We start from the raw sequence: 26,154 nt of genomic DNA, 5'->3' as shown, positions 1-26,154 counted from the left end.
AAAGCCTCTTAAACACCCCGATAGTATCTGCCTCCATCACCACCCCTGCCAGCACGATCCAGGCACTCACTGCTGTGTAAGAGTGTGTCCCTGTTTCTCTGACTGAGATTGTAATACCATCGGGTGCTACAGGGGCCCGGGAAGGCACATCAGTGTTCTCCATATCAAAGCATGCATAGGATGCATTGGGTTCGTCTATGAGTGATGCTTTGCTGTTGTTAGAGCTGTCCCTTGGTTTTGCCTTGTAGGAAGTGATGGTGTGCAAACCCTGCCACAGCTACTGGAAGATCATCTCGTTTGCCAGTTTAGAGCAAAAGTCCCTTTAGGCCTATTTGATGGCTTCACATTCTTCCAAACATGATGAATATTTGATGAGCCTCAGCATTGTTTCCCCTACGGCACGCCAGCCATCCTGGGAGGCAGTCTGTGTATTTTGTTGTGTTCCCTCTGTAACAAGTCTTTCCTTTCTCTGGCGAGGAAGCCACAATCTGTATGCCAAGTGCAGTGTCTGATCTCACCACTTGTGATTGTATGCATACATTATCATTGGATCAACTTAAGTCAACTCTAAATGGTGAAAAATCTCCAAAATGAAGTGCAAAATGGAGTAGTTATTGGATTCAGAAAGAGTTTGAGAATATAAAGCAAATGTTATGTTTTAATCCCATCCCTGGAACAATAACAGACATATTCTCTGTATCTGTGCATCTGTTGTATACCTGTCACATTTCTATATCTTTACTTCATCTGTTTCGCAAATAACATCATGGCTCATAAAAAATGTTCCTAAATCAGTGCTGTGGGTTGTAGCCAACGCATGTGGCATTGTCAGAAGTACAACAGAAGGTTCTAATTAAATAAATTAGCACAAGTCGTACTCGGTGAAGTGTGTTCATTTCAACACATTTCTCTCCTGGTCCCTTTGACTTAAAAACAATGCTATGCCACAAAGAAAAAAAGATTTCGAATCATTCATTTAGGTTGTTACCAACACCATTTCATGCTCTGCTGACTTTAAATGTGCATTGAAAAAGTGCGAATGATTTGATTATTTTAGAAAAGTTTAAATGACCATACACGTGTGCAGATTAATTAATTAACGTGAATCTGGATTAAATTATTTTATTCAAAGGATTGCATCCATTTATTTTTCTTCAGTTATTTAAGAGAAAAGCATTGGATGATCCTTTTTTTAATGATTCTCTTTTGTAGATTTAAAAAAACAATGTAAGTATCAGCAGTTGCATTAATTGTTGTGATATTGGAGTGTGCCAGGTTAGCCACCTTTTCCTTGTATCCAGGAATAACTATAGCTGAACACACATCATCAGGAAAAACCGCTGCCTTCTCCAAACACCTACAGAACTGTTTGTCTTTGGAGTGTGGTAGGAAACCGGAGCACCCAGAGCAAACCCGCGCGGTCACGGGGAGAATGTACAAACTCCGTACAGACAGCACTCGTAGTCAGGATCAAACCCGAGTCTCTGGCGCTGCAAGGCAGCAACTCTACCTCTGTGCCACTATGCTGTTCATGGGGGTATAGGTTTTAATTACGATGAATAATAAGTGTATCCAATTTTCCTAGTTGCATCTGGATGGTAGATAATGTGTTTTCACAGTGTGCGTGCAAAACCTTCTGCATTTTCCCATTTTCTCCCTTTGGAGGTAACTTTGAGAATAAACAGCTTGCCACTTGTGCTTTTATCTTAAAACGATGTGTCTAAATTATTCAGGTGATTCCAGTTATGCACCATGAATATCTTAAACCGCACGGACAAGATAAATATGCAGACAAATTAAACCCCATCGAGGAACAAATAGCATCTCCATTGAATTGCTGCAACATCTTGAACACTGAGCATCCTCCATTGTCAGAGTGAGGCCCTGCACAAATTGGAGGAACAGCACCTTATATTTTGCTCGGGTAGCTAACACCGCAGCGGTATGAACATTGACTTCTCTAACTTTGTAGTCCTTGCTTTCCCCCTCTCTCCATCCGGTACCCATTCCCAGTTCTTTCAGCAGTCTTACTGTCTCTGGCACTCGACCTGAAACATCACCCATTCCTTCTCTCCAGAAGATGCTGCCTGTCTATCTTTGATTTAAACCAGCATCTGCAGTTCTGCAGTTCTTTCCTACACATCTTGAACACTATTGGGTTCAACATATTGTCAACGTTGAAGATGTTTTGACCGTTGAAAGATTTACTTATTTGTGGAAATTTGGTAGATTGCACGTGATGCTTGTTTTCTTTTACCAACACTTCTGTCCTACCAAAATGTTGAATTCCTTAATAATAGGGTGTGAATGTAAGTATCATTTAGTGCAAGCACAAGAGTAACAAGTGTAGGAGGGAACAGCAGATGCTGGTTTACATCGAAAATAGACACAAAATGCTGGAGTAACTCAGCAGGACAGGCAGCATCTCTGGATAAAAAGAATGGGTGACGTTTCGGGTTGCGACCCTTCTTTAGACATCTGAAGAGGGGTCTCGACCCAAAACGTCACCCATTCCTTCCATCCAGAGATGCTGCCTGTCCCTCTGAGTTACTCCAGCATTTTGTGCCCATCTACAAGACTAACAAGAATATTTCCGTACAAAATCATTAGATCAAAATATCATTAGTTTTTGAAGTTCTGAGAGACAGAGAAAATAAATTTCCATGAAATGCTATATGATAGTTGTGCTGAAGAAACAAAAAGAGCAAAACATTTATCCAGTTATTTTGGTTAATCAAGCATATGGTTCTAAAGGGAGTTAATTGGTGCTTGCGGAGTGTTCTTTTGAAATGAATGTTCTCATTGACCAGATGCCCATCAATTGATGTGTGGTGCATTACTAACCATGATGTTTTCATTGTTACAGTTCCAGAAAAAAGCTCTGATTTCATTCTTGTGTTCAATTGGTTTTCTTTCATGAAACTACTTTCACATTCCAGGCTACAAGGGAGTTTGGAACTTGAAATATGCAAACAGAAGCTTTCTATAAACGCATTGTGTCATCAGGCACTGTGGCTCTTAGTTTTTTTGCTGAATTATAATCATTTATCAATATTTAGCCCCTGAACTTTGGAGATATTTGGACAGTGGGGTCTCGGCTTATTTTAAATGGAGACTGGATTCTGTGTCATGTTCAGGAAAACGTTTGCCATTTTAAGACTGAACCTGGTGCAGCATGTAGGGTTGGCAACTATCTCACTCCCAAAGAAGGGACAAGGTGACGTCACCGCCCCACGGCCACATGACCTTACCCAGCCAGCGGTCACGTGCTCGCGCTCCACCAATGGCGACCGCGCGGGCTAGGAGGCGGGTTGCTATGCAACTTCCATTAGGTGGCGCCCGGGCCTCCAGACCTACACTGTCTGGACCTACGGTGTTTGGACCTACAGCGTCCGGGCCTAAAGCGTCGGGGCCTACAACACCCCCCGGGCCTAATACGGGACAAGGGTGGTCCCGTACGGGACAAACCAATGTAGCCCAACATATGGGATGTCCCGGCTAATATGGGACAGTTGGCATCATGTGTCCTGCACACTTTGGCCAGTGTCAATTGGCACGCAGCCAAAATCATTAAAAAAGTTTAGCGGTCATTATTTATATATGTTGGCCAAATGGAATTTCACTTTAACCCTGTACATTAGCCTGCAATGCTCTGTAATCACTTTAACCTACTACACTCCACAAGAACACATTTGCACAGCGGTAGAGTTGCTGCCTTACAATGCCAGAGATCTGGGTTCAATCCTGACCACGGGTGCTGTCTGTACGGAGTTTGCATGTTCTCCCTGTGCTCCTCAATACCCATTTCTACCAGATGCTTTGAGTTTAGGAGCTTATTGTATTAGTCTGGTTCTTCATCATTTTGAAGTCTCATTCGAATGCCTCCTACTGAGAAATCCGTAAACCTTGCAGTTAGGCAAAATATATCCCTCAGTACATTGGGACAGGAAGTTAGATAACTTCAAAGGTGGTAGAATTGTTTTTGTAACTAGAGTAAGGTTTCGCAATGTATTCCAAACTTCAAAAAGCTTTTCTAATTTCCTGTTAAGCTTCGTAAACACAATGCATGTGATAGAGCTTGAGATTAAATTTAGTCAGTTTCACCTCAGTTCACACAGGCAATTTAGTGGTTGATTTTGTTTGTAATTTAAATTTATGGTTCTGGATGTTGCTGGGAAGGCCAGTATCTATTGTCCATCTCTGTGTGCGCTTGAGAAGGACACAGTGACCCACTACTTCAACTGCAATCGTTTCTGATGAGGGTACTTCCACCGTGCCATTGGATAAGGCTAGAATCTAGAATTAGTACGGATAAAGGACTGGGTTATATTTACAAATCAAAGTGCTGAACACTCAGTGGGTCAAGCAGCATCTATGGAGGCAAAATATGTTTGATGACGTTTCAGTTTGAGACCCTGAATTCAGACTTGTAGGAAAATGGTTGAACTTGGCAAATGCTCCCCACACATTAACACTATCCTACGGTAGGGCCAATTTTTACATTTATACCAAGCCAATAAACCTATAAACCTGTACGTCCTTGGAGTGTGTGCGGAAACCGAAGTTCTCGGAGAAAACCCAGGCAGGTCACGGGGGGAACGCACAGACAAGCACCCGCAGCCAGGATCGAACACGGGTCTCTGGCGCTGTAAGGCAGTAACTCTACCGCTGCGCCACGTGGTGCTGGGAAAGACGATTGGGATGTGGTGATGAGATTGTCACAAGGCCAAAGACAAATTTGGCAATGGATTTGAGAACGAGATCAGGGAACTAGGGTATCTGGGAAAAGACCAAAGAGGGGGTGGAATGATGCAGACTGAGTTCTGATTGACCAGGGAGGACACCAGCAGGGAGCAGGAGTGGGAACATCGCTATAAGTTATGTTGGAGCAAAACTAGGCCATTCAGCCCATCAAGTCTACTCCACCATTCAAACATGGCTGATCTATCTTTCCCTCTAAACCCATTCTCCTGCCATTTCCCGATAACCCTGGATACACTTACTAATCAAGATGCATGTAACTTATTTTAAGGGGTGGCACAGTGACAAAGTTAGTAAAGCCACTACAATACAATATAGCAAACTATATATGGACAGCACCCGACTGAACCCTGGTCTCTAGCGCTATGAGCAGCAGCTCTACCAACCCTGCCACTGTGTTGCCCCCAAAGTGCAGGCTTTAACACACCAAATAAAGCTAGCTTTTGCAGCTGAAACCATGCAGGTCATGAGTATCTTAAGTTCAATAAACACGTTGTGTAAATAACACAGAACAGCACAGTGGCGCAGCGGTAGAGTTGCTGCCTTACAGCGCCAGAGACCCAGGTTGGATCCTGACTATTGGTGCTGTATGTGCGGAGTTTGAATGTTCTCCCTGTGACGGCGTGGGTTTCTCCACACATTCCAAAGACATACAGGTTTGTAAGTTAATTGGCTTTGGTAAAATCGCAACATGTTCCTTGTGTGTAGGATAGTACTAGTGTACAGAATGATCGCTGGTCAGTGCAGACCCGATGGGTGGAAGGGCCTGTTCCCACGCTGTATTTCTAAACTAAACCTCCATCTTTTAGGTCAAAATATTAATCCTTCTGATAACCAGCATGGATCCTGTCATCCTGTAACTTCAATGAAAGTGGCAGAGAATCAGAAATTCCTCCGTTTTTCCTTTCCTTATACACATAGGAGGCAAGCCTGTAGAAATGAGACCATCTACAGTTGCCCAAAGGCTGATCCCTAAATTTAAAATTCATTGGCCGCTCAAAAATATAAATACAATGTAAAACTGGTGTAATGGTAGAGTTGCTGCCTTACACGTCAGTGACCTGGGATTGATCCTGACTGTGTGTGCTGTCTGTACGGAGTTTGTACATTCTCGTACAAACATCATCTGCATCTTCCCATTATCAGGCAGCTCTTGACATCAGCTATCAAAGTATTCCATTCCTGCCTGTTAGTGAAAGAGCAAGCACAGTGGCGGTTTGCTGTGAAATTTAATTGACCCGTGCTTCATCAAAGAAAGCCTCCTGCATTTACTTAAAATTGATTAGTCTGCAAAGCATCTGCATGTGTGGGCCCAAAACAACTAAGGCATTGAAAGGAAATCTGCACAAGCAACACCAGAGCTGTTTGTTTAAGGAACATAGTTTTCTGGCATGGTATAAGAAATGTAAAATGGGAGAAACACAACACTCAGTGCCTGAAGCACATCCAGTCTGTAACGTGAGCAAAGCGTTTGATTTCTCGAGAAGGATAACAATTAAAATGTGAGATTTATGGTTATGGTCTTGCAACAGATACAATTACACATCAGTTGTCATTATTCCGATTTCACTTGCTGTTTGTCACTTCGTGAATAATTCCCAAAACGAGGTGCTTTTCACAACTTTCTTTCGGGAGAATTGTTGGCAGTCCCGGGATTGGAATACATTTCAATTTCCAGCGCTTATTCCAGCTGTGGACTGGCAATACTTTCTCCTGCATCAGAGCAGCACAATTACTTGTCATCAGCTGACCTGAACGCAGATTTGGATTGGAAAGCTCTGTGCCTGCAGCTGCAATGTAGGCTGATTTCAGGGACAAGGTTCCACTGTCTCTCCAATATAGCATAATCACAGAAGGAGTTATTCTGTAGGCTTCAGGATGCAGATATGGGTTGCTCTGCCAGCATTGTTCTGCTTGAAGCCATTCATTCCATGGTTCAGAGGAACTGTGCACATATCTGCACTCAGCATCAGAAACAGTTGTCACTTGAATTTTTGCCACTGGATGAATCTGATGAAATGAGCAGACCCAGAAATCTCCTAATAATGGTACAGTAATTTTTCTGTGTTAATAATTTACAGATCTTTATTTGAAAAAATTCTTTGTTTCTACGAACCTTTTAAAGTTAAGTTGACACTTTGACTTTCATAATCGTGGTAAAATACATCCCGACCTTTATAAAACATGTTGGTGGAGGGATTGTTTTATTAAGGGCAGCAGATCGGTCGGGTTCCAATGCAAATTACATTAGTCGACACGAGGCAAATAGAAAGCTGAAGTCACTTGTTGTTTTCCCAGTAAACAGAGTATCACACAGTCATTGTACTGTTACTCGGATGATTCCTTTTAAACGTTAATATGGTTGTAGGTTTAAATTCTAAAATCTTGTCTTAAGCTGTTGTGTGAGCAATGAAACGTTATGGTAAAATAAATTCATTTTTACTGTGAGTTGTGTTAAGGTTGCTGTTCTTTATTAATGCCAGCTTATGTGTTTTAGAACATGTTAACAAAACAGTCAATTTTTCAAAGATGATTGCATTTTCAATAACGATGGGCTACTTCTAAAGATTTCACTTTTCTGCAGGGCAATTGCATAAAATGTTTAACAATCCTTTTAGTTGAGGCTGTATAATTGCCACTGAATGTGGCAGCAAGCTACCTTTTAATACCTTGGCGTGACTCCCGCAGTCTTTGGCTTTGTGATGGTGGCCTGATAGAAAATATCAATAGCTCATTTCAAAATTGTCAGTCACAGAATGTACTGAGAAAAGCACAAGAAGGGAACAAACAGCAGCAAAATGTTGTGACTGTGCTGTTTACCTAGTTATTTTACACAGCCATTCAACGTACATTTAGAAAGGAGATGATGAGGAATTTCTTTAGTCAGAGGGTGGTAAATCTATTGAATTCATTGCCACCGAAGGCTGTGGAGGCCAAGTCAATGGATATTTTTAAGGCGGATAGATTCATGAATAGTACGGGTGTCAAGGGTTATGGGGAGAAGGCAGGTGAATGGGGTTGGGATGGAAAGATAGATCAGCCATGATTGAATGGCGGAGTTGACCTGATGGGCTGAATGGCCTAATTCTGCTGCTATAACATGTGACCTTATAACCTTATAACGTCCTCTCTATATGTGTGTTCGAATTGCCATATTGGACCATAGTGCAATGAGTCCAGAGCTATCGCCAATACCTACTGTATGTTTCATTTTTTTTTCCTTAGTACCTAATCAGATGTACAGCACTTTGGTCAATGTGGGTTGTTTTTAAATGTGCTATACAAATAAAATTGACTTGACTTGACTTGACCTCTGCGAAGTTGGAATATTCGGTGACACGTCAGAACTAGGTTAATTCCCGGAATGGCGGGACTGTCGTATGTTGAAAGGCTGGAGCGATTGGGCTTGTATACACTGGAATTTAGAAGGATGAGGGGGGATCTTATTGAAACATATAAGATAATTAGGGGATTGGACACATTAGAGGCAGGAAACATGTTCCCAATGTTGGGGGAGTCCAGAACAAGGGGCCACAGTTTAAGAATAAGGGGTAGGCCATTTAGAACGGAGATGAGGAAGAACTTTTTCAGTCAGAGAGTGGTGAAGGTGTGGAATTCTCTGCCTCAGAAGGCAGTGGAGGCCAGTTCGTTGGATGCTTTCAAGAGAGAGCTGGATAGAGCTCTTAAGGATAGCGGAGTGAGGGGGTATGGGGAGAAGGCAGGAACGGGGTACTGATTGAGAGTGATCAGCCATGATCGCATTGAATGGCGGTGCTGGCTCGAAGGGCTGAATGGCCTACTCCTGCACCTATTGTCTATTGTCTATTGTCTATCTCTTTTAACATCTAAGATAATAGAGTTACCAGCACACCTTCTTAATGCTTATATCTATGGTCTGGGGACAGGACAGGAGATTGGTTTCTCTCCTGGCATTTGAAACTGCCAACTCTCTCCACCATTGACCTACCAATGAAAACTAACATGTGCTGTTCTGCCTTTCTCTTTCTGAAGGCGACAATTAGTACCTTGGTTTTGTTGATGTTGAGTGAGACATTGTTGTTATGACACCACCCAACCAGGTATTCCATCTCTCTCCTGTATGCTGACTCTTCACCACCACCTGCTATGTTTGACTGCATCTGCTTGAATCAACCCTGGGTGGCTCCTTCTATCCCACGGTGCTGACCACTTTGAAGGACACTTGCATTGTGTAGACATTGGATATACATTTAAATGTTGTGCTTTCTGTCAGTTCTTCTCATGAAATTTCATGATGCGCGGGAATGTGAAATAAAAGCCAGAACCAGACATATAGGAACTCCCAGACAAGTTAGAGTGGGTCAAGACAGCAATTCTACTTCCCTTAGTGAAATGAAAATGAAGACAGCAGAATTTATTGGGGATTTCTTTCGCCATCTATCTCAACATTTCCAGTTCAGTTTGCTTTGGACTTTAGACTTGAGAGATACAGCATGGAAATAGGCCATTCGGCCCACCGAGTCAACGCTGCCCTGTGATCCCCGGACACTAGCACAATGCTACACACTACGGGCAATTTACAGAGGCCAATTAACCTACAAACCTGTACATCTTTGGAATCTGGGAGGAAACCATAGCACCCGGAGAAAACCCACGTGGTCGAGAGGAGAACATACAAACCTAACAGACAGCACCTGTAGTCAGGATCGAACCTGGGTCTCTGGTGCTGTGAGGCAGCAGCTCTACCGGTGCGCCACCGTGCTGCCCAAGTTTGGGTTGAGTTTATTTTTACACGTGACCCTTGCTTCTCCACAATAATTTGCAATAATTTCTGGGAACAACAGTCGTCGATCCTGGGATTTTCAACACTTGGGTCGAGTGGATCCTAGATTTGTTGTGCATGGTTATGTGCGGTATTTTGTGCCACAAATAAGTTCCATGAGAAGATAAAAATCTTCTCAAATCATTGCATCCTCAATCCAATTCTACCTGTTACTTTCCATCTTGGAGCAACAGGATGCCTCTGTGTTCTTTAATACCTCTGCATTTCCACTGTAGATGTGGATGCCTGCTCCCAGTACAAACAGAACCCAGTCTTTGGGATTTAGATTGGCCTCAAGGCCCAGATTAGATATTCCAGTAGTTTTGTTCTGCCACTAGTCAAATATTTACCCCAGTTTCCAATTTTGCCCTTGATTAACAATGCATCAAAAACATTTTGTGAATGAGACAGGTTAATAAATTTGGCTGAATGACAAACACATCTTAGAAGACTTGATATTGGATGGATGTTACATAATTGACATCTATGGTTGGTTTTGAGTTAAACATTATATGTTTAAAAAGAGCATGTTAAATAGTGCCTACCTAACTTGCTACAAAATTTACCAGAAATAATTGTGGAGAGAAGTGATTACATTGAGGAACTTTATAAATGAAGAAAACTGTGCCAGATAGCTATTCTGTAGTAGACATCTTTTGAGGAGAGATGAGGCTGTTGTTTTACTATACGACCAGCAGAGATGGGTCAATGTAAAGTCAGGTGTGCAATCGATAAAATCCGTTTTACATCCAGTGTGTGTGCCGTGTAAACTCCCTAGTCTCTCAAGAGAGAACCATGGCACTTGGCTTTATATGCACTGTAATTATATCATGGCCTGACTCTGATGTTGATTTCCGATAACTGAGAAGTCCTATGCATGATAAAATAGCAGTGTATCTGGCACTTGACTGGTTTGGGTAGAGTTTTCAATAGAATGGATTGCATGTAGTCAAAAGAAGATGCAAGCTTGATTGGTTAAGTAGTTCTCAATGGTTCAATGGTTCTTTATAGTCACGTATGCAGAGCACAGTGTAATTCTTTTGCACAACTCACAAATACACAGTCGGCACATTTTGGCAACGTGTACAAAGTAAAAGTCCAAAGTCCAAAGTCCGGTCTACATGCCGGAAGTGCTGTAGTGCCGCCGATCCAGGTAAGCACAGGTAAGCCCCAGGCTGCCGCAAGCCCGTGACCCAACGTCCCCCCTCCTTGCCCAATCGCCTCTGTGTTCCGGGGACACCTTCATAACAAGAGGAGTTGAGTATAGGAGCAAAGAGGTCCTTCTACAGTTGTACCGGGCCCTGGTGAGACCGCACCTGGAGTACTGTGTGCAGTTTTGGTCTCCAAATTTGAGGAAGGATATTCTTGCTATTGAGGGCGTGCAGCGTAGGTTCACTAGGTTAATTCCCGGAATGGCGGGACTGTCGTATGTTGAAAGGCTGGAGCAATTAGGCTTGTATACACTGTAGTTTAGAAGGATGAGGGGGGATCTTATTGAAACATATAAGATAATTAGGGGATTGGACACATTAGAGGCAGGAAACATGTTCCCAATGTTGGGGGAGTCCAGAACAAGGGGCCACAGTTTAAGAATAAGGGGTAGGCCATTTAGAACGGAGATGAGGAAGAACTTTTTCAGTCAGAGAGTGGTGAAGGTGTGGAATTCTCTGCCTCAGAAGGCAGTGGAGGCCAGTTCGTTGGATGCTTTCAAGAGAGAGCTGGATAGAGCTCTTAAGGATAGCGGAGTGAGGGGGTATGGGGAGAAGGCAGGAACGGGGTACTGATTGAGAGTGATCAGCCATGATCGCATTGAATGGCGGTGCTGGCTCGAAGGGCTGAATGGCCTACTCCTGCACCTATTGTCTATTGTCTATTGTCTATTGACACTTCCTGCAGCCGACCTTGAAGGTGATGGAGGCAATACCCTGGTCCACTCCGACCAGCCCACTCCTTGCATCCGTCGTTGCCAGTGGCTCTCTCCTTAATTCTCCATTTCCATCCCTAAAACAATCATGCAAACTCAAATCATGGATTAATGGATAAAACCTGATGCACCATCCCAATCGGCCAGGGAAATGCGATGGTGTTCAGGTAAATTTATATCATATTGTACAGTTAGTTGGAAGTGGAGACATAAAATATGTATCATTTTCCTTTGTTTTCCTGTTACCTTCTGATATTGGTGAGATATTTTGCACAACATTTTTTTAATCTTATAAACCCAAACCATCTGGCAGATAATGATTCGTAAAATTCAGATTTTCGATATAGTTGGATAAATGTCACAATAGGTTGATTTGAATTTTTTTTTTATAGCGCAGGTTCCAAAATCTAAAATATTAACACGAAATGCAGGAAGTAGTCAACAAGTCAGGCAACATCTGTGGATAAAGAACGTGTTAACATTTCAGGATGTAAACTTTTCGCTATATTTTTATTTCATTAGAGTCTGATACTGGTAGTTGTTTGTGGAAAAGTCCATCAGAAGCCAGATGTACGTACTGTATGTTTTTGGTGTGTGTTTCCCAGAATTGTGTGAAACTACAATTCTGGGATTCATTATAATCCAAACTTTATTGTTGGATTCTAAAAGGTAATTTTTGCACTTTGACTGATTTTACATAGTTATGGATCTTATTTACGTTGGACGATGAGCATATTCTAATTCCTACCTCTGAACTAATAAAGTAAAGGAATTATTATTGTCGGGTTATTTATTTGGAAAGAACAAGTACTCAGTGGAACCGAACTTGGTTGTGAAGTACATTTGGCATTTGAACAATTCACCATATTTAATAAAAAAAAGGCATCTACACTGCATGTAGCTTACTTGTGCGAGAAACATCAAAGGCAAGATATTTTTCCTGCCAAACGAGGCTTTTAATAGGGAACAAAGCAAAATATTGAAATATGTTAATCCTTTACGAGAGTGTAGGATTCAAGAAAAAAACAACTTTTATTTCATTGCACTTTTCACATCCTTGTGATGTCTGAGAGTGGATCACAGCCAAGCAATTAATTTTGAAGTGTCATCACTCTTGGAAGTTGCTCGCTGCATCCAATTTCATTCAGCTCAGCTCAGTAGAGATTAGCAAGGCTTGCTGGAGATCATAGCCTGGCAGCAGATACACTGACCCACATTTTCCTGGGTGTATGTTGCAATTCACTGCTCTTGAATGGAGATAACAGCAGGAGGGACCACCAATCAGGTTGGCACTGGCAAAAGCTATTTCCTCCATGATCTCAAGTGAAATTTATACTGGGCAAACATTACTTTCGTGATAAATTTTGCAGTCTCGGCCTGAAACAGTTTTTTTTTCAACCAGTTAATATGTTTATTTCAACTATAGATAAATCTGCGAATGAATTACTTCATTAGCAGAATGGGGCAATACAGTGGTGCAGCGGTAGAGTTCATAGAAACATAGAAACATAGAAAATAGGTGCAGGAGTAGGCCATTCGGCCCTTCGAGCCTGCACCGCCATTCAATATGATCATGGCTGATCATCCAGCTCAGTAACCTGTACCTGCCTTCTCTCCATACCCCCTGATCCCTTTAGCCACAAGGGCCACATCTAACTCCCTCTTAAATATAGCCAATGAACTGGCCTCAACTACCTTCTGTGGCAGAGAATTCCACAGACTCACCACTCTCTGTGTGAAGAAATGTTTTCTCATCTCGGTCCTAAAAGACTTCCCCCTTATCCTTAAGCTGTGACCCCTGGTTCTGGACTCCCCCAACATCGGGAACAATCTTCCTGCATCTAGCCTCTCCAACCCCTTAAGAATTTTATATGTTTCTATAAGATCCCCCCTCAGTCTTCTAAATTCCAGCGAGTACAAGCCTAGTCTATCCAGTCTTTCTTCATATGAAAGTCCCGCCATCCCAGGGATCAATCTGGTGATCCTGCCTTACAGTGCCAGAGACCCGGTTCGATCCTGACTTTGGGTGCTGTCTGTACCGAGTTTGTATGTACTCCCTGTGACTGCATGGGTTTTCTCCGGTTTCCTTCACACATTCCAAAGACGTGCAGGTTTGTAGGTTAATTGGTTTCTGTATATTGCCCCCAGTGTTTAGGACAGAATAAGCATATGATTGATCACTGGTCAGCATGAACTCGGAGGGCTGAAGGGCCAGTTTCCTTGCTGTATCTGTAAAACTAAACTAAACTAACCTACTTGCTGATGTTCCATTGTTAGCATCAAAGCTGCGCATATCGGAATCCTACAAACTGTGAACCTTGGTAAACCACCAGTTAATCTAGTTTCAGTAGTCTTGAGCAAAGGACAAATCATTGTTGGGAATTAGAAAAATCTTCTGCTTTATTACAGGAGGTGACATTTAATCCTTTCTATCCTAGCAGGCGACGAGCTCTTGTGAGCATCTCGTCAATGGGATGACAAATCAGTATTTCCCTGAAGTGCCAACCTGCTTAATCCCTGGAGAAGGATTGAAACTAATCTTTTGCATCCTTCATAAGTGCCCTTATAGTTGTGACTTCAGCTTGTTCCAACCAGAAAGACTTTGCATTCTAACCTTTACTATCTGTTAAATACAAGGAGGCCTTTTTATAAAGCTGTCCCATTCCCTCTGCCTCACTCATTGCCATAGAACATAGAACAGTAAAGGACAGGAATGGGCCCTTCGGCCCACAATGTTTGTGTCCAATATGATACCAAGTTAAACTGATCTCATCTGGCTGTACATGATCCATATCCTTCTATTCCATGTGCCTATCTTAAAGCCTCTTAAAAGTCACTATGGTATCTGCCTCCAAAGTGATCCAGGCCCCCACCACTCTCTGTGTAAAAATCTTGACTCTCATGAATTTATATACTTCTATCAAGCATTACCTCAATGTTTGACACTTTATCCTTTTACCCTTCTTTACATTTTTACTTGTTGCCCTATTTCAGGATATTTTATTCATTTTTTCACAATGGTGTTTTGGAGAAGGGTGTTGCCATTAACTCTTATGTTGTGTTTTAAAGTTTAACGCATATATATAAATATAATTAAATGCGATGTTATATCTCTGTCTAGATTTAATTTGTAATCAGAATTTTTTTGGTTTAGTTTAATTTATTGTCACGATCATCGAGGTAGAGTAAAAAGCCTTTTTGTTGCGTGTTATCCGGTCAGTGCAAAGAGTCTTTCTATGATGGTTGGTGGTTTGATTTAATGGAGTGGAACTATCAACCTTCCTTGTTTGTTATTCCTCATATCATCATGTACCTGCTTCTGTTTAAACCTTGATAGCTTTTGGGGCATTTGACTATGCTGGTATGTTGAGGCAGGTCCACAATTAAAATGAGCGAAAGAGCATGAGACTTTGGTGTCCATAGAATGAATTTAGAACCGTGGGCGTGGTGCTGTGGTAGAGTTGCTTCCTTACAGTGCCAGAGACCCAGGTTCGATCCTGACTATGGGTGCTCTCTGTGCGGAGTTTGTACCTTCTCCCCGTGACCCGCGTGGGTTTTCGCTGGCTGCTCCAGTTTCCTCCCACGCTCCAAAGACGTGCAGGTTTGTGGGTTAATTGGCCTAGGTAAATTTGTAAATTGTCCCTAGTGTGTGTAGGTTAGTGTTAGTGTGTGGAGATCGATGGGCCTGTTCATGCGCTGTATGTCAAACTGAAACTTGATGGCTTCTGCTAGGATCCCCAATATTCAAGGAAGCCAGATACTACTGCCATGATATTACTGCCAAGATTGCTCCTCATACTTACTGGAACATGTGTGGGATGCTTATCTTTTCCAGCTGAAGTATTGTAGCCTTAGATACATGGCCTTTGTGGATCACAACCTCCAACACTGCACTGAAGAAACTGAAGGAGCATTATCATTTTGTGTATTAGCCAGCATCTGTGAATCTTTGTTTCCACAAAAATATTTTAGCCTTGGTTTATGCTTTGTCACGGTTCATCATTAATCTCTTAAGTAAGGCTTATAGCCAGTATATCTCTGCAGTTGTAAGCAGGAAAAGATAAATCATAGACGTACAGTAAATTCTGAAACAATCATGCAACATCGCCTGCAGTACTTTTAGAATGCAAGAGAGAGCCGAGGTTTTAAGTCCGGCCAAATATGTTGCTGATATTCATGACTTTGTTCAATCAGAAGAAAATAAATTGTACTCATTGAACTAAATGAATATTATGCCATCAGTATTCTTTAATGTCACAATAAACACCAAAGCAATTCATCGTATAAATGCTTCCAGGACACCTGCAGCTACCTTGAATATTCAGTACATGCCACAAGTTAGGCTGGGGACATAAAGGGCCGTGGATGCTTGAATATGGCGCACCAAGCAATCTGCTGGAAGAACTCAGTGGGTCAGACAGCACCTGTGGAGAGAAATAGATGGTTGACATTTTAGGTTGGGACCCATCATCTGGACTGGCAGTCAATTGTCCATCTCTACCCACCCCCCCCCACCCCCCCACCCCCCAAAAAAAGTTAGGTTCTTAGTTTACATTTCCTTTGAGTAAATACAGGGCCATGATAATCAATGAAGACCGAGGCAGATAGAGACAGATTCATATCGCACAGAAACAGGCCCTTTGGCCCAACGCATCCATGCTATCCAAGATGTCCACCCAACAAAGGTGCTCAAAGGAGCGCATAATCTCTCACATCACCCAAACACCACATGATGAAGCACCATTCACTCAACCTGTGATTGAATTAGATGAAGAAACAAAGAATTGCAGATGCTGGTTTATTCCAAGGATAGACATAAAGTGCTGGAGTAACTCAGCGGGTCAGGCAGCATCTCTGGAGAACCGAAATTGGTGACTTTTCAGGACGTGCCAAAGTTTCAGGTCGTAACCCTGCTTCAGACTGTCCCGGTCCGAAACGTCACCTGTGCTTTTTCTCCAGAGATGCTGCCTGATCCACTGAGTCATTCCAGCACTTTGTGTCTATCATTGTAGGAGATGATCTCACTACTTATGGAAATAGTTGATGCTCTTTCAGTCTTTCTCCCCATGCTCTCTCTTTCCTACTTTAATATAATGCTTAAAATAGATTTTCAGATTTTCTATTTTTGATCTCAGTGACTTTTCAGTATTCTTATTCATAATTATTCTCTGTTGGGCTCGAAGCATTGCTCCTTCTGTTTGAGCAATTGGTTTTAATCCATCAAGAAAATAGAGTTGGACAAGCAAAATAAGGTTCTCCCCCATGAAGAATGCTAACCATAAAAAGGGAAATATTAATATTGCGGTCGTAAGGTCATAAAGAATAGGAGCAGAATTAGGGCATTTGGCCCATCCAATCCACTCCCCCATTCAATCATGGCTGATCTATCTCTCCCTCCTAACCCCATTCTCCTGCCTTTTCCCCATAACCTCTGACACCTGTTCTAATCAAGAATCTATCTATCTCTGCCTTGAAAATATCCATTGACTTGGCGTCCACAGCCTTCTGAGGCAAAGAATTCCACAGATTCGCCACCCTCTGACTAAATAACATTTTCCTCATCTCCTTCCGAAAAGGACGTCCTTTAATTCTAAGGCTATGACCTCTCGTCTGAGACTCTCCCACTAGTGGAAACACCCTCTCCACATCCACTCTATCCAAGCCTTTCATTATTCTGTATGTTTCAATGGGGTCCCCCCTCATTCTTCTAAACTCCAGCGAGTACAGGCCCTGTACCGACAAACGTTCATCATAGGTTAACCTACTCATTCCTGGGATCATTCTTGAAAACCTCCTCTGGACCCTCTCCAGAGCCAGCACATCCTTCCTCAGATATGGTTCCCAAAATTGCTCACAATATTCCAAATGCAGCCTTACCAGCACCATATAGAGCCTCAACATTACATCCCTGTTTTTGTATCGAAGCCCTCTTGAAATAAATGCTCGCACTGAGTTTGCTTTCTTTACTACCGATTCGACTTGCAGGTTAACCTTTTGGGAATCTTGCACCAGCACTCCAAGTCCCTTTGCACCTCCAATTTCTGGATTCTCACCCCATTTAGAAAATAGTCTACTATTTACAAATTAAGAGAAATATATTTTAAATTATTTACGTTCATATGAAATATTAATTGAAATCAATTATTTATAATGCAGACACAATATAAAATACAATCATATCATTTATCTAAAGAATGCAAATAACTTAAATTTTAATTATTTTAAGAATCTACTCACCTTCTTAAAAATTTATTAACACGATTTGTGCGTGCCCTCAGGAATTAAATTACCAATAATATATTGGTGCATTTCTAATCTGATTTAGCCACCAAATGCTTCATTAATATGTGTATTTTTGATTAACATTTGACTCAAAGAAATTTGTAAAGGATCAAATTAAGGGGATTGATTTTCGATGGAAGTGATTATCAATCAAGGAGATCACCAGCCCCAGGCTTCGGCGACAGAGAGGGTTTTTCTGATGGGTTTTTATTGGGTGGATGTGAACTCAACCACCCCTTCCTCTTCCTCTCCTCCCCCCCCCCCTAATTCCTTCTCCTGGCTTCTCAAATCACAACTATTCAATCTTTTGGTCTCTGGCCTTTGTCCAATCATCTGCACATCAACCCCTCCCCTCACCTGTGTTCACCTATTACCTGCCACTCTTTGTCCTGCCCTTCCTCTCCTCCAGCTTTCTTTCCCACCCTCCCACCCCACAATCAGTCTGAAAAAGGGTCCCGTATGAAACATCACCTGTCCATGTTGTCAAGAGATACCGAGCCGAGCCACTGAGTTACTTCAGCGCTTTGTGTCTTTTTTTTCCATAAACCAGCACCTGCAGTTCCTTGTTTCAACATGAAACTGTTGCAGTTTGCGTGTGATAAGAAAGTAAGGGGCATAATTGTCCTTGCCTAGGGTATTTGAAGCAGATAATAATGGAAGAGGTCACAAACATGAAGGTCGCAGATGGTTATAGAGGTGAGACGGGAAGAGCTAATTGGCAAGGGAGGAGACTAGAGTAGAAACCAAATCCTAAAATCAATCAATTAAACCAAATGACCTTCAATAAAATAAGAAGTCCTATCAGTGTACCTGCTTACAGAAATTCAATCACAGACCAGTTTCTTTTATGTTTACTAAGGTTAAGGATGTCACTGGGACTTTGTGTCAAATATATTTTCTGGTTTAAGGGAAAGTGATACTTAACAATAGTTACGTGATCTTTTCATTCTTTGCATGATAAAAATCAAATGATTAATATAACAACTTTTATTTGCGTATGCCTCAAAAGAAACAAGGTTAAAGTCATGAAGTTTCTTTCATTTGCTTTTTGAAAATAAAGGTGGAACAGGTGGTAGAGCTGTAGCCTCACAACTCCAATGTCCTGGGTTCAATACTGGCTACGTGGAGTTTGTACATTCTCCCTGTCATTGTGTGGGTTTCCTCAGGGCCCTCTTATTTCTACCCACACCCGCCCCCCCAAAAATCCTGGTTTATAAGGTTAATTAACCACCCTAAATTGTTCCAAGTGTGTAGGTGGGTGGTGGAATCTGCAGTAAGGTGATGAGATTGTGAGGAGAGTAGAAGGGGTTATGGTAGAATCTTGTGTGTAAATGAATTCCTTTTAGTCAATAGGGACTTGTGTGGCCAAAGGGCCTATTTATGTGCTGTGTCATAGACTTTAGACTTTAGAAATACATCGTGGAAACAGGCCCTTTGGCCCACCGAGTCCACGCTGACCAGCGATCACCCTGTACACTTGCACTATCCTGCACACTAGGGACAATTTATCATTTTGACCATAGCTAATTAACCTGCAAAACATTATGTTTTTAGAGTGCGGGAGGACACCAGAGCACCCAGACAAAACCCACGCGATCACAGGGAGAACCTACAAACTCCGTACAGACAGCACCCGTAGTCAGGATCGAACCCAGGTCTCTGAGCTCTACCATTGTGCCACTGTACCACATGGCTCTAAGTACCTGAAAACAATCAGAAATGCAAGAATTATCCCATCACTCCAGCACAGATTCAGACTGAAATCCCCAAATTTTTTCTTTCTTATTTGAAAAGCTTCAGATTTCATCAAACTTGGCTTTTTTTTAAAAACCAGTGAGGGAATAGATGTTCCAGAGTACATTTATACTCTGTTCACTTCGCAAAGTAAAGTAAATCAAATCTATGCAACTAATTACATATTTTGACCGGATAGCTGAAATGCAAATGTCAATAATAAAATAAACAACAGAAATACCGGATGGTCAGACAGTATCCTGGAAATGGAAGATAGACACAAAAAGACGCTTCGGGTCGAGACCCTTCTTTAGACTGCAAGTCAGGGGAAAGGGAAAAGAGAGATATAGACGGTGATATGCTAAGATAGTTCAGTTCAGTTTAGTTTATTGTCACGTGTACCTCGGTACAATGAAAAGCTTTTTGTTGCGTGCTAACCAGTCAGCAGAAAGACAAGACATGATTACAATCGATCCATTTACAGTGTATAGATACATGATAATAGAATAACGTTTAGTGCAAGGTAAAGCCAGCAAGTCCGATCAAGGATAGTCCGAGGGTAATCAAAGAGGTAGATAGTAGTTCAGCGTTGCTCTCTGGTTGTGGTAGGAAGAACAAATGAATGAAAGATATGCAAAAAAGTAACGATAATAAAGGAAATGGGCCATTGTTAGCTGTGGCAAGTGAAACTGAGTTAACGCTTCAGGTCAAAGACCCTTCTTGAGAAAATATTCTGATGAAGGCTGTTCGACCTGGAACATTAACGAAACAGTTTCTCTTTTCACAGATGCCCCGTCAACTGCTGAGTACTTCCAGAAATGTTTTTTTTTCTCTCATTTTGGCCTCTGCAATCTTTTTGCTATCCATTTATTGCAACTATTACTTGATAAAGTTCTGTTCTCATTTTTGATTATGTTCTGTTTTGGACTTTGGGTATAGTTTTGAGATACAGAGTGGAAACCGAGTCCAAGCCGACCAACGATCCCCCATTCATAGTAGTTCCATCCTACACACTAGGGATAATTTATAGAAGCCAATTAACCGACAAACCTGCACTTCTTTGGAGTGTGGGAGTAAACCGGAATAAAACCCACGTGGTCACAAGAAGAAGGTAGAAACTCCGTACAGACAGCACCGGTAGTCAGGATCAAACCCAGGTCTCTGGCGTGTAAGGCAGCAACTCTACCACTGCTTCACCATGCCACCCTAAAAAGGTGTTCGAGTGACGTAGAAATTATACAGTGAACATTAAAATAGAAACATAGAAACATAGAAAATAGGTGCAGGAGAAGGCCATTCGGTCCTTCGAGCCATCATTCATTGTGATCATGGCTGATCATCCCCAATCAATAACCCGTGCCTGCCTTCTCCCCATATCGCTTGATTCCACTAGCCCCTAGAGCTCTATCTAACTCTCTCTTAAATCCATCCAGTGATTTGGCTTCCACTGCCCTCTGTGGTAGAGAATTCCACAAATTGACAACTCTCTGGGTGAAAATGTTTCTTCTCACCTCAGATTTAAATGGCCTCACCTTTATATGAGCATTACAATCAAGTAACCTGCTATCTGAAATGCGTCTAAGGCAAGTAGGAACCATTGAGTACCAACCAAGAGACACAATGCTGATATTTATTTCCCTCTTCCATGTCAGTTAAGTGCAGTCTAACTCTTTGAGAAGGTATGATTGATGTGGTACTTCAGCATAGCTTGAGCGATGGCCAATGATTATGCATGGTCTCAGACCATTGATCACCATTGCCCAAGCCACAAAGAGGTGTCTTTTCCATCATTGGGAAATAATTATCTGCTCCTAATTTATAACCCGCATTAGGAACATTTTTGCTAAATATTTTCAATAGAAAAAAAATCAAGCATTCAAAATTCATCATACACGCCTTCCCTTTTTCTTAGTCACACGTTGGAAGTGGACATAGCTGATTACAGACATACATTTAGCCTCTTACGAGCTCAACAATTTCTATCCAAGTTATGTATTCAAAGTATTACTTTGAAGAAGGGTCCCGACCCGAAACTTCACCTATCCATGTTCTCTAGAGATGTGCAGAGAGGAACTGCAGATGCTGGTATATACCGATGATAGACACAAAGTGCTGGAGTAACTCAGTGGATCAGGCAACATCACTGGAGGAAAAGGATGGTTGACGTTTCAGGTTGGGATCTTTCTTCAGACTCTCCAAGATGTTGCTTGACCTGCCGAGTTACTCCAGCACTTTGTGTCTTCTTTTTAATAAATGTATTGTTAAATATGAACTATATATAAAAGAAGTGGGTGGACTTGGCTCCAAAACTAATTTTCTTCTCCTTTCATTTCTCCTCTACTACTTAAAGAGATACTTATGACTGATTTTTACTGGAAGAATGAATCAGAGTTAATATCTTTAAAGTAGTTGAAGGTACAAAATGCTACTCATATTTGAAAAGTGAAAAGATAGATATATTTAGCTCCTTTATTGCAATGGTAGTGCATTAAGTGCTTTAAATTATTGTTTTGATGTTATTTATATTGCTAACCAGCCAACTCTCTTCTCTTTGTTTCCATGCCAAATGCAATCACAATTCCATCAGTCTGTCTGTAAATTAACTCCGAGAGATCGTTCAGAATTTCTACATATCTGTGTTTTGCTGATAATTCGATAAGTGCACCATTTGTTTCCTGTACTGTGGAATCAGTGCAGTGGCCAATTCATGTCCACAATAAACAATGAGATAAATGTGCACACAGTGTTCACCTCCTATAACCTTTGGGAAGTAATTGACAGAAACCCCAGATAAATGATGCTTACCCTGCAGATGTTACCAGAAATCAGATCCAAATCTGGCCTTAAAAAACAAGTTCCACTGTGCACGACTTTGTGTCTGTGCTCAGATTTGGTCTGAATAGAGTCCAATCATTGTGGCCAAATAAATTCCTAGAGCAATCTATGGACATCTAGTTGCTGCAACAGTAGTTGTGGAAGTTTCTCTTGCTGTGGTTGGGGTAAAGTGACACTGCTCCTCTTGCAGTGTTTTATATTGTACTCATTTTTTGAGAGGCTGACGGATTTAAAATTTATGGAAATCAACGTTGGGGCAACTGTAGATGTTCTCATTTGTACTCGCTTGCCTCCTATGTGTATAACGAAAGGGGGAAAAAAAGAATTTCTAATTCTCTGCCACTTTCATTGAAGTTACAGGGTGGCAGGATCCATGCTGGTTATCAGAAGGATGAATGTTTCGACCTAAAAGATGGAGGTTTAGTTTAGAAATGCAGCATGGGAACAGGCACTTCAGCCCACCGGGTCCGCACTGACCAGCAATCACTCTGTACACTATCCTACACGCAAGGGACATGTTGCAATTTTAACAAAGCCAATTAACTCACAAACCTGTATGTCTTTGGAGTGTAGGAGGAAACCAGAGCACCTGGAGAAAACCCACGCAGTCACAGGGAGAACATTCAAAATCCGCACATGCAGCACCCACAGTCAGGATCCAACCAGGGTCATAGAGTCAGAGAGTGATACAGTGTGGAAACAGGCCCTTCGGCCCAACTTGCCCACACCAGCCAACAGCTACACTAGTCCCACCTGCCTGCGCTTGGTCCATATCCTTCCAAACCTGTCCTATTCATGTACCTGTCTAACTGTTTCTTAAATGATGGAGTAGTCCCAACCTCAATTACCTCCACTGGCAGCTTGTTCCATACACCCACTAACCTTTGTGTGAAAAGGTTACCCCTCGGATTCCTATTAAATCTTTTCCCTGTCACCTTAAATCTATGTCCTCTGGTCCTTGATTCCCCCACTCTGGGGAAGAGACTCTGTGCATCTACCTGATCTATTCCTCTCATGATTTTGTACACCTCTATAAGATCACCCCTCATCCTCCTGCACTCCAAGGAACAGAGACCCAGTCTACTCAACCTCTCCCTATAGCTCACACCCTCTAGTCCTGACAACATCCCCGTAAATCTTTTCTGAACCCTTTCAAGCTTGACAATATCTTTCCTATAACATGGTGCCCAGAACTGAACACAATATTCTAAATGCGGTCTCACCAACATCTCATAAAACTGCTACAGGACCACCCAACATCTATACTCAATAGTCTGACAGATGAACGGCAATGCGCCAAAAGCCTTTTTGACCACCTTATCTTTTTGTGACTCGACCTTCAAGGAACCATGCACCTGCATTCCTAGATCCCTCTGCTCGACAACACTCCCCAGAGGCCTTCCATTTACTGTAGAGGTTCTGCCCTTGTTAGACATTCCAAAATGCAACACCTCACACTTCTCTGTACTAAATTCCAATACTGAGGGTCCCTGGCGATGTACGGCAGCAACTCTACCACTGTGCCACCGTGCTGCCCTCTGTGCCACCCTAAGTAGTCCCAACTTAATTATAAACAGAAAAACAGGTCACAGTCTGCGATGATCCATATCAGAAAACACCTGATTCTTTCCTCATTCTTCCTCTGTCACATTTGTATATACACTGCATAATAAAATTTCTAATTGTACTTTTACAAAAGACTATTTCTAACTCTACCTAACTTTGTGCAGTAACATTGCTGTTCTTCAGGAGCTGAGTAAAATTCCTGGAAGAATAAAGGGAATGTTATTTCTTGTTATGGCTGTGCTTAATAATCATGTGCAGTACATTAAATGGCAATGGCTCCATTCACGGCACAGTTGTTTTTCTCCTTGTGCCAAAGAAAACAATTGGAAAAAAATAGCATTACCTCGGCAAAATTTCTCTTCAAACGTTTCACCTTCATCTTAAATTCGGGCCTGGACTTTTGTTGTTTTATATTAGACTATGCTTGCTCTTTTCTGTTGGACTCCCTGTGTGGTTATTCTTATTCTCCTTGTCTTTGACCACCTCTCCACGGCCCTCTTATTTTCTTTTTTTTCTTGCAGTTGTCGGCAGCTGTTTGTAACTTCTTTTCTCCCCAATGAACTACTTTGTCTCACTACCAACCTCCCTATATCACATTTAATTAGTTCTCACAAGACTGCAGCAATAAAACCTTTAATGATGATTATATATCAATTAAATAATTTTGCTTCAACAAGCAAATAGTGGGCTGCTCTGTGAGGCTGCAAATTTCACTGAACTTATTTTGGAAAGATCCTTTCGCAATGGAAATTGGATTAAAATATTTAACTCTCTGGGATTTAATTGAGCTATGAAAATGTGGTAATTTATTGCACAGTCTTTCTCTCTATTTAATCATTCAAAGAGCTATTGTCAGCATTCATTTAAATCCATGCATCACATAATTATTTGTGTTAAATTGCCCAAAGTTCTCTTGTAATGTCTATCCTTCATGCCTGATCTACTCAGATACGTGGTGTACTGCTTAACTAAATTAAGAATTGGTTCACTTTGTGTTACAGATCACTATTGCTCCAAAAGCCAATGTCCAGCTTTTCTCCCTTTATTCCAAATATAACAAAATATAGCTCTTAAGGATAGCGGAGTCAGGGGGTATGGGGAGAAGGCAGGAACGGGGTACTGATTGAGAATGATCAGCCATGATCACATTGAATGGCGGTGCTGGCTCGAAGGGCCGAATGGCCTCCTCCTGCACCTATTGTCTATGTCTATAATATTTCTTCCTTATTTAAAAAGATGCATAATTGTTCAATGTTTTCTTCAACAGTGAATCGAATTGATAAATACACTAAACATTTTTTTAAATATTCAAAAGAAAGGTTAAAGAGAATTTTGCTGGAACCCTATTTTGTGGCCTGGGATAAATTCTGTTGAGTTTTATCAGAGTGTGGAAAGTTTAGCAAACTTCCTTTTAACTATCAAACTCATACATTTTATTCAAATTTATTTTTCCACGTTGTGTGACTATATTTACCATACTACCATGGGGCGCCGCACGATGGCTGCCTCGCCTACAGTCAGTCTGTCCTTTTCAAACTCTTTTTGTTATTTTTGGTGTAAATGTTCTCTGGTTGGTTTTATGTGGGGGGTGGGGGAGGGGATCAGGGGAAACTTTTTTTTCAATCTCTTACCTTGCCAGAGATGCGATTGTTTTCCGGATCGTATCTCCGTTCGCTCTGCGGCCTAACATCGTGGAGCTGGAGGCCTTGCCTGGGACTGACTTTGAGCCCCCGCGGGGCGTGGACTTACCATCTGAGTGTACAATTCCTTGCCTGTATCGACGCTCCAACCGCGGCCTGCGGTCTTTAACATCAGGAGCTCGCAGTGTCGGGTTGAGACCGGTCGAGAGCTCCGAAAGCCGCACGAAGCTCGACTAGTTGCGACCCGGGGTAGATCGCCCGGCGTGGGGGTGCTGAGATCCTCCCCCCGATACAGGAGCTTGATCGCCCTGACGAGGAAGGCCTGCCGCCGGCTATGGGAATCAAGATTGTCCCGTCAACGGAAGGTTCGAGGCCCCCGACCGCTGGAGAACAAGAAGGGGGAGATTTAACTTTTTTTCGCCTTCCATCAAAATGAGGAATGTGGAGGAGTCACTGTGGTAGATGTTCATGTTAAAATGTATTTTGTGTGTTCTGTTGCTTTTTATTGTTTTGACTGTATGGCAAATGAAGTTCCCCATATGATGCAAAACATACTTGGCTAATAAAGTATTATTGTGATTGTGATTACCTGTATTCTTCTGTGATTTATA

At 41.9% G+C, this 26,154-nt stretch overlaps 1 protein-coding gene across 5 annotated transcripts in view; it reads left to right on the top strand.

The window, feature by feature from the left end:
• dock10 (dedicator of cytokinesis 10) overlaps nucleotides 1–26,154 on the top strand; it is a 237,631-nt gene that overhangs the window by 41,471 nt on the left and 170,006 nt on the right. For 2 of the 5 annotated variants that reach the window (XM_078410847.1, XM_078410844.1), the window contains exon 1: nucleotides 6,568–6,809. The exons of 2 other annotated variants lie outside the window; for them this stretch is intronic. In XM_078410847.1, the coding sequence (XP_078266973.1) occupies nucleotides 6,648–6,809 (162 nt within the window). In that variant the 5' untranslated portion in view covers nucleotides 6,568–6,647. Of the gene's footprint in view, nucleotides 1–6,566; nucleotides 6,810–26,154 lie in introns of those variants that run through there. One more of the 5 variants, XM_078410848.1, reaches the window with a different exon arrangement.

Source organism: Rhinoraja longicauda, chromosome 13, assembly GCF_053455715.1.
Source record: "Rhinoraja longicauda isolate Sanriku21f chromosome 13, sRhiLon1.1, whole genome shotgun sequence".
Lineage (NCBI taxonomy): Eukaryota > Metazoa > Chordata > Chondrichthyes > Rajiformes > Arhynchobatidae > Rhinoraja > Rhinoraja longicauda.
This window is presented reverse-complemented; position numbering and strand designations above follow the sequence as displayed.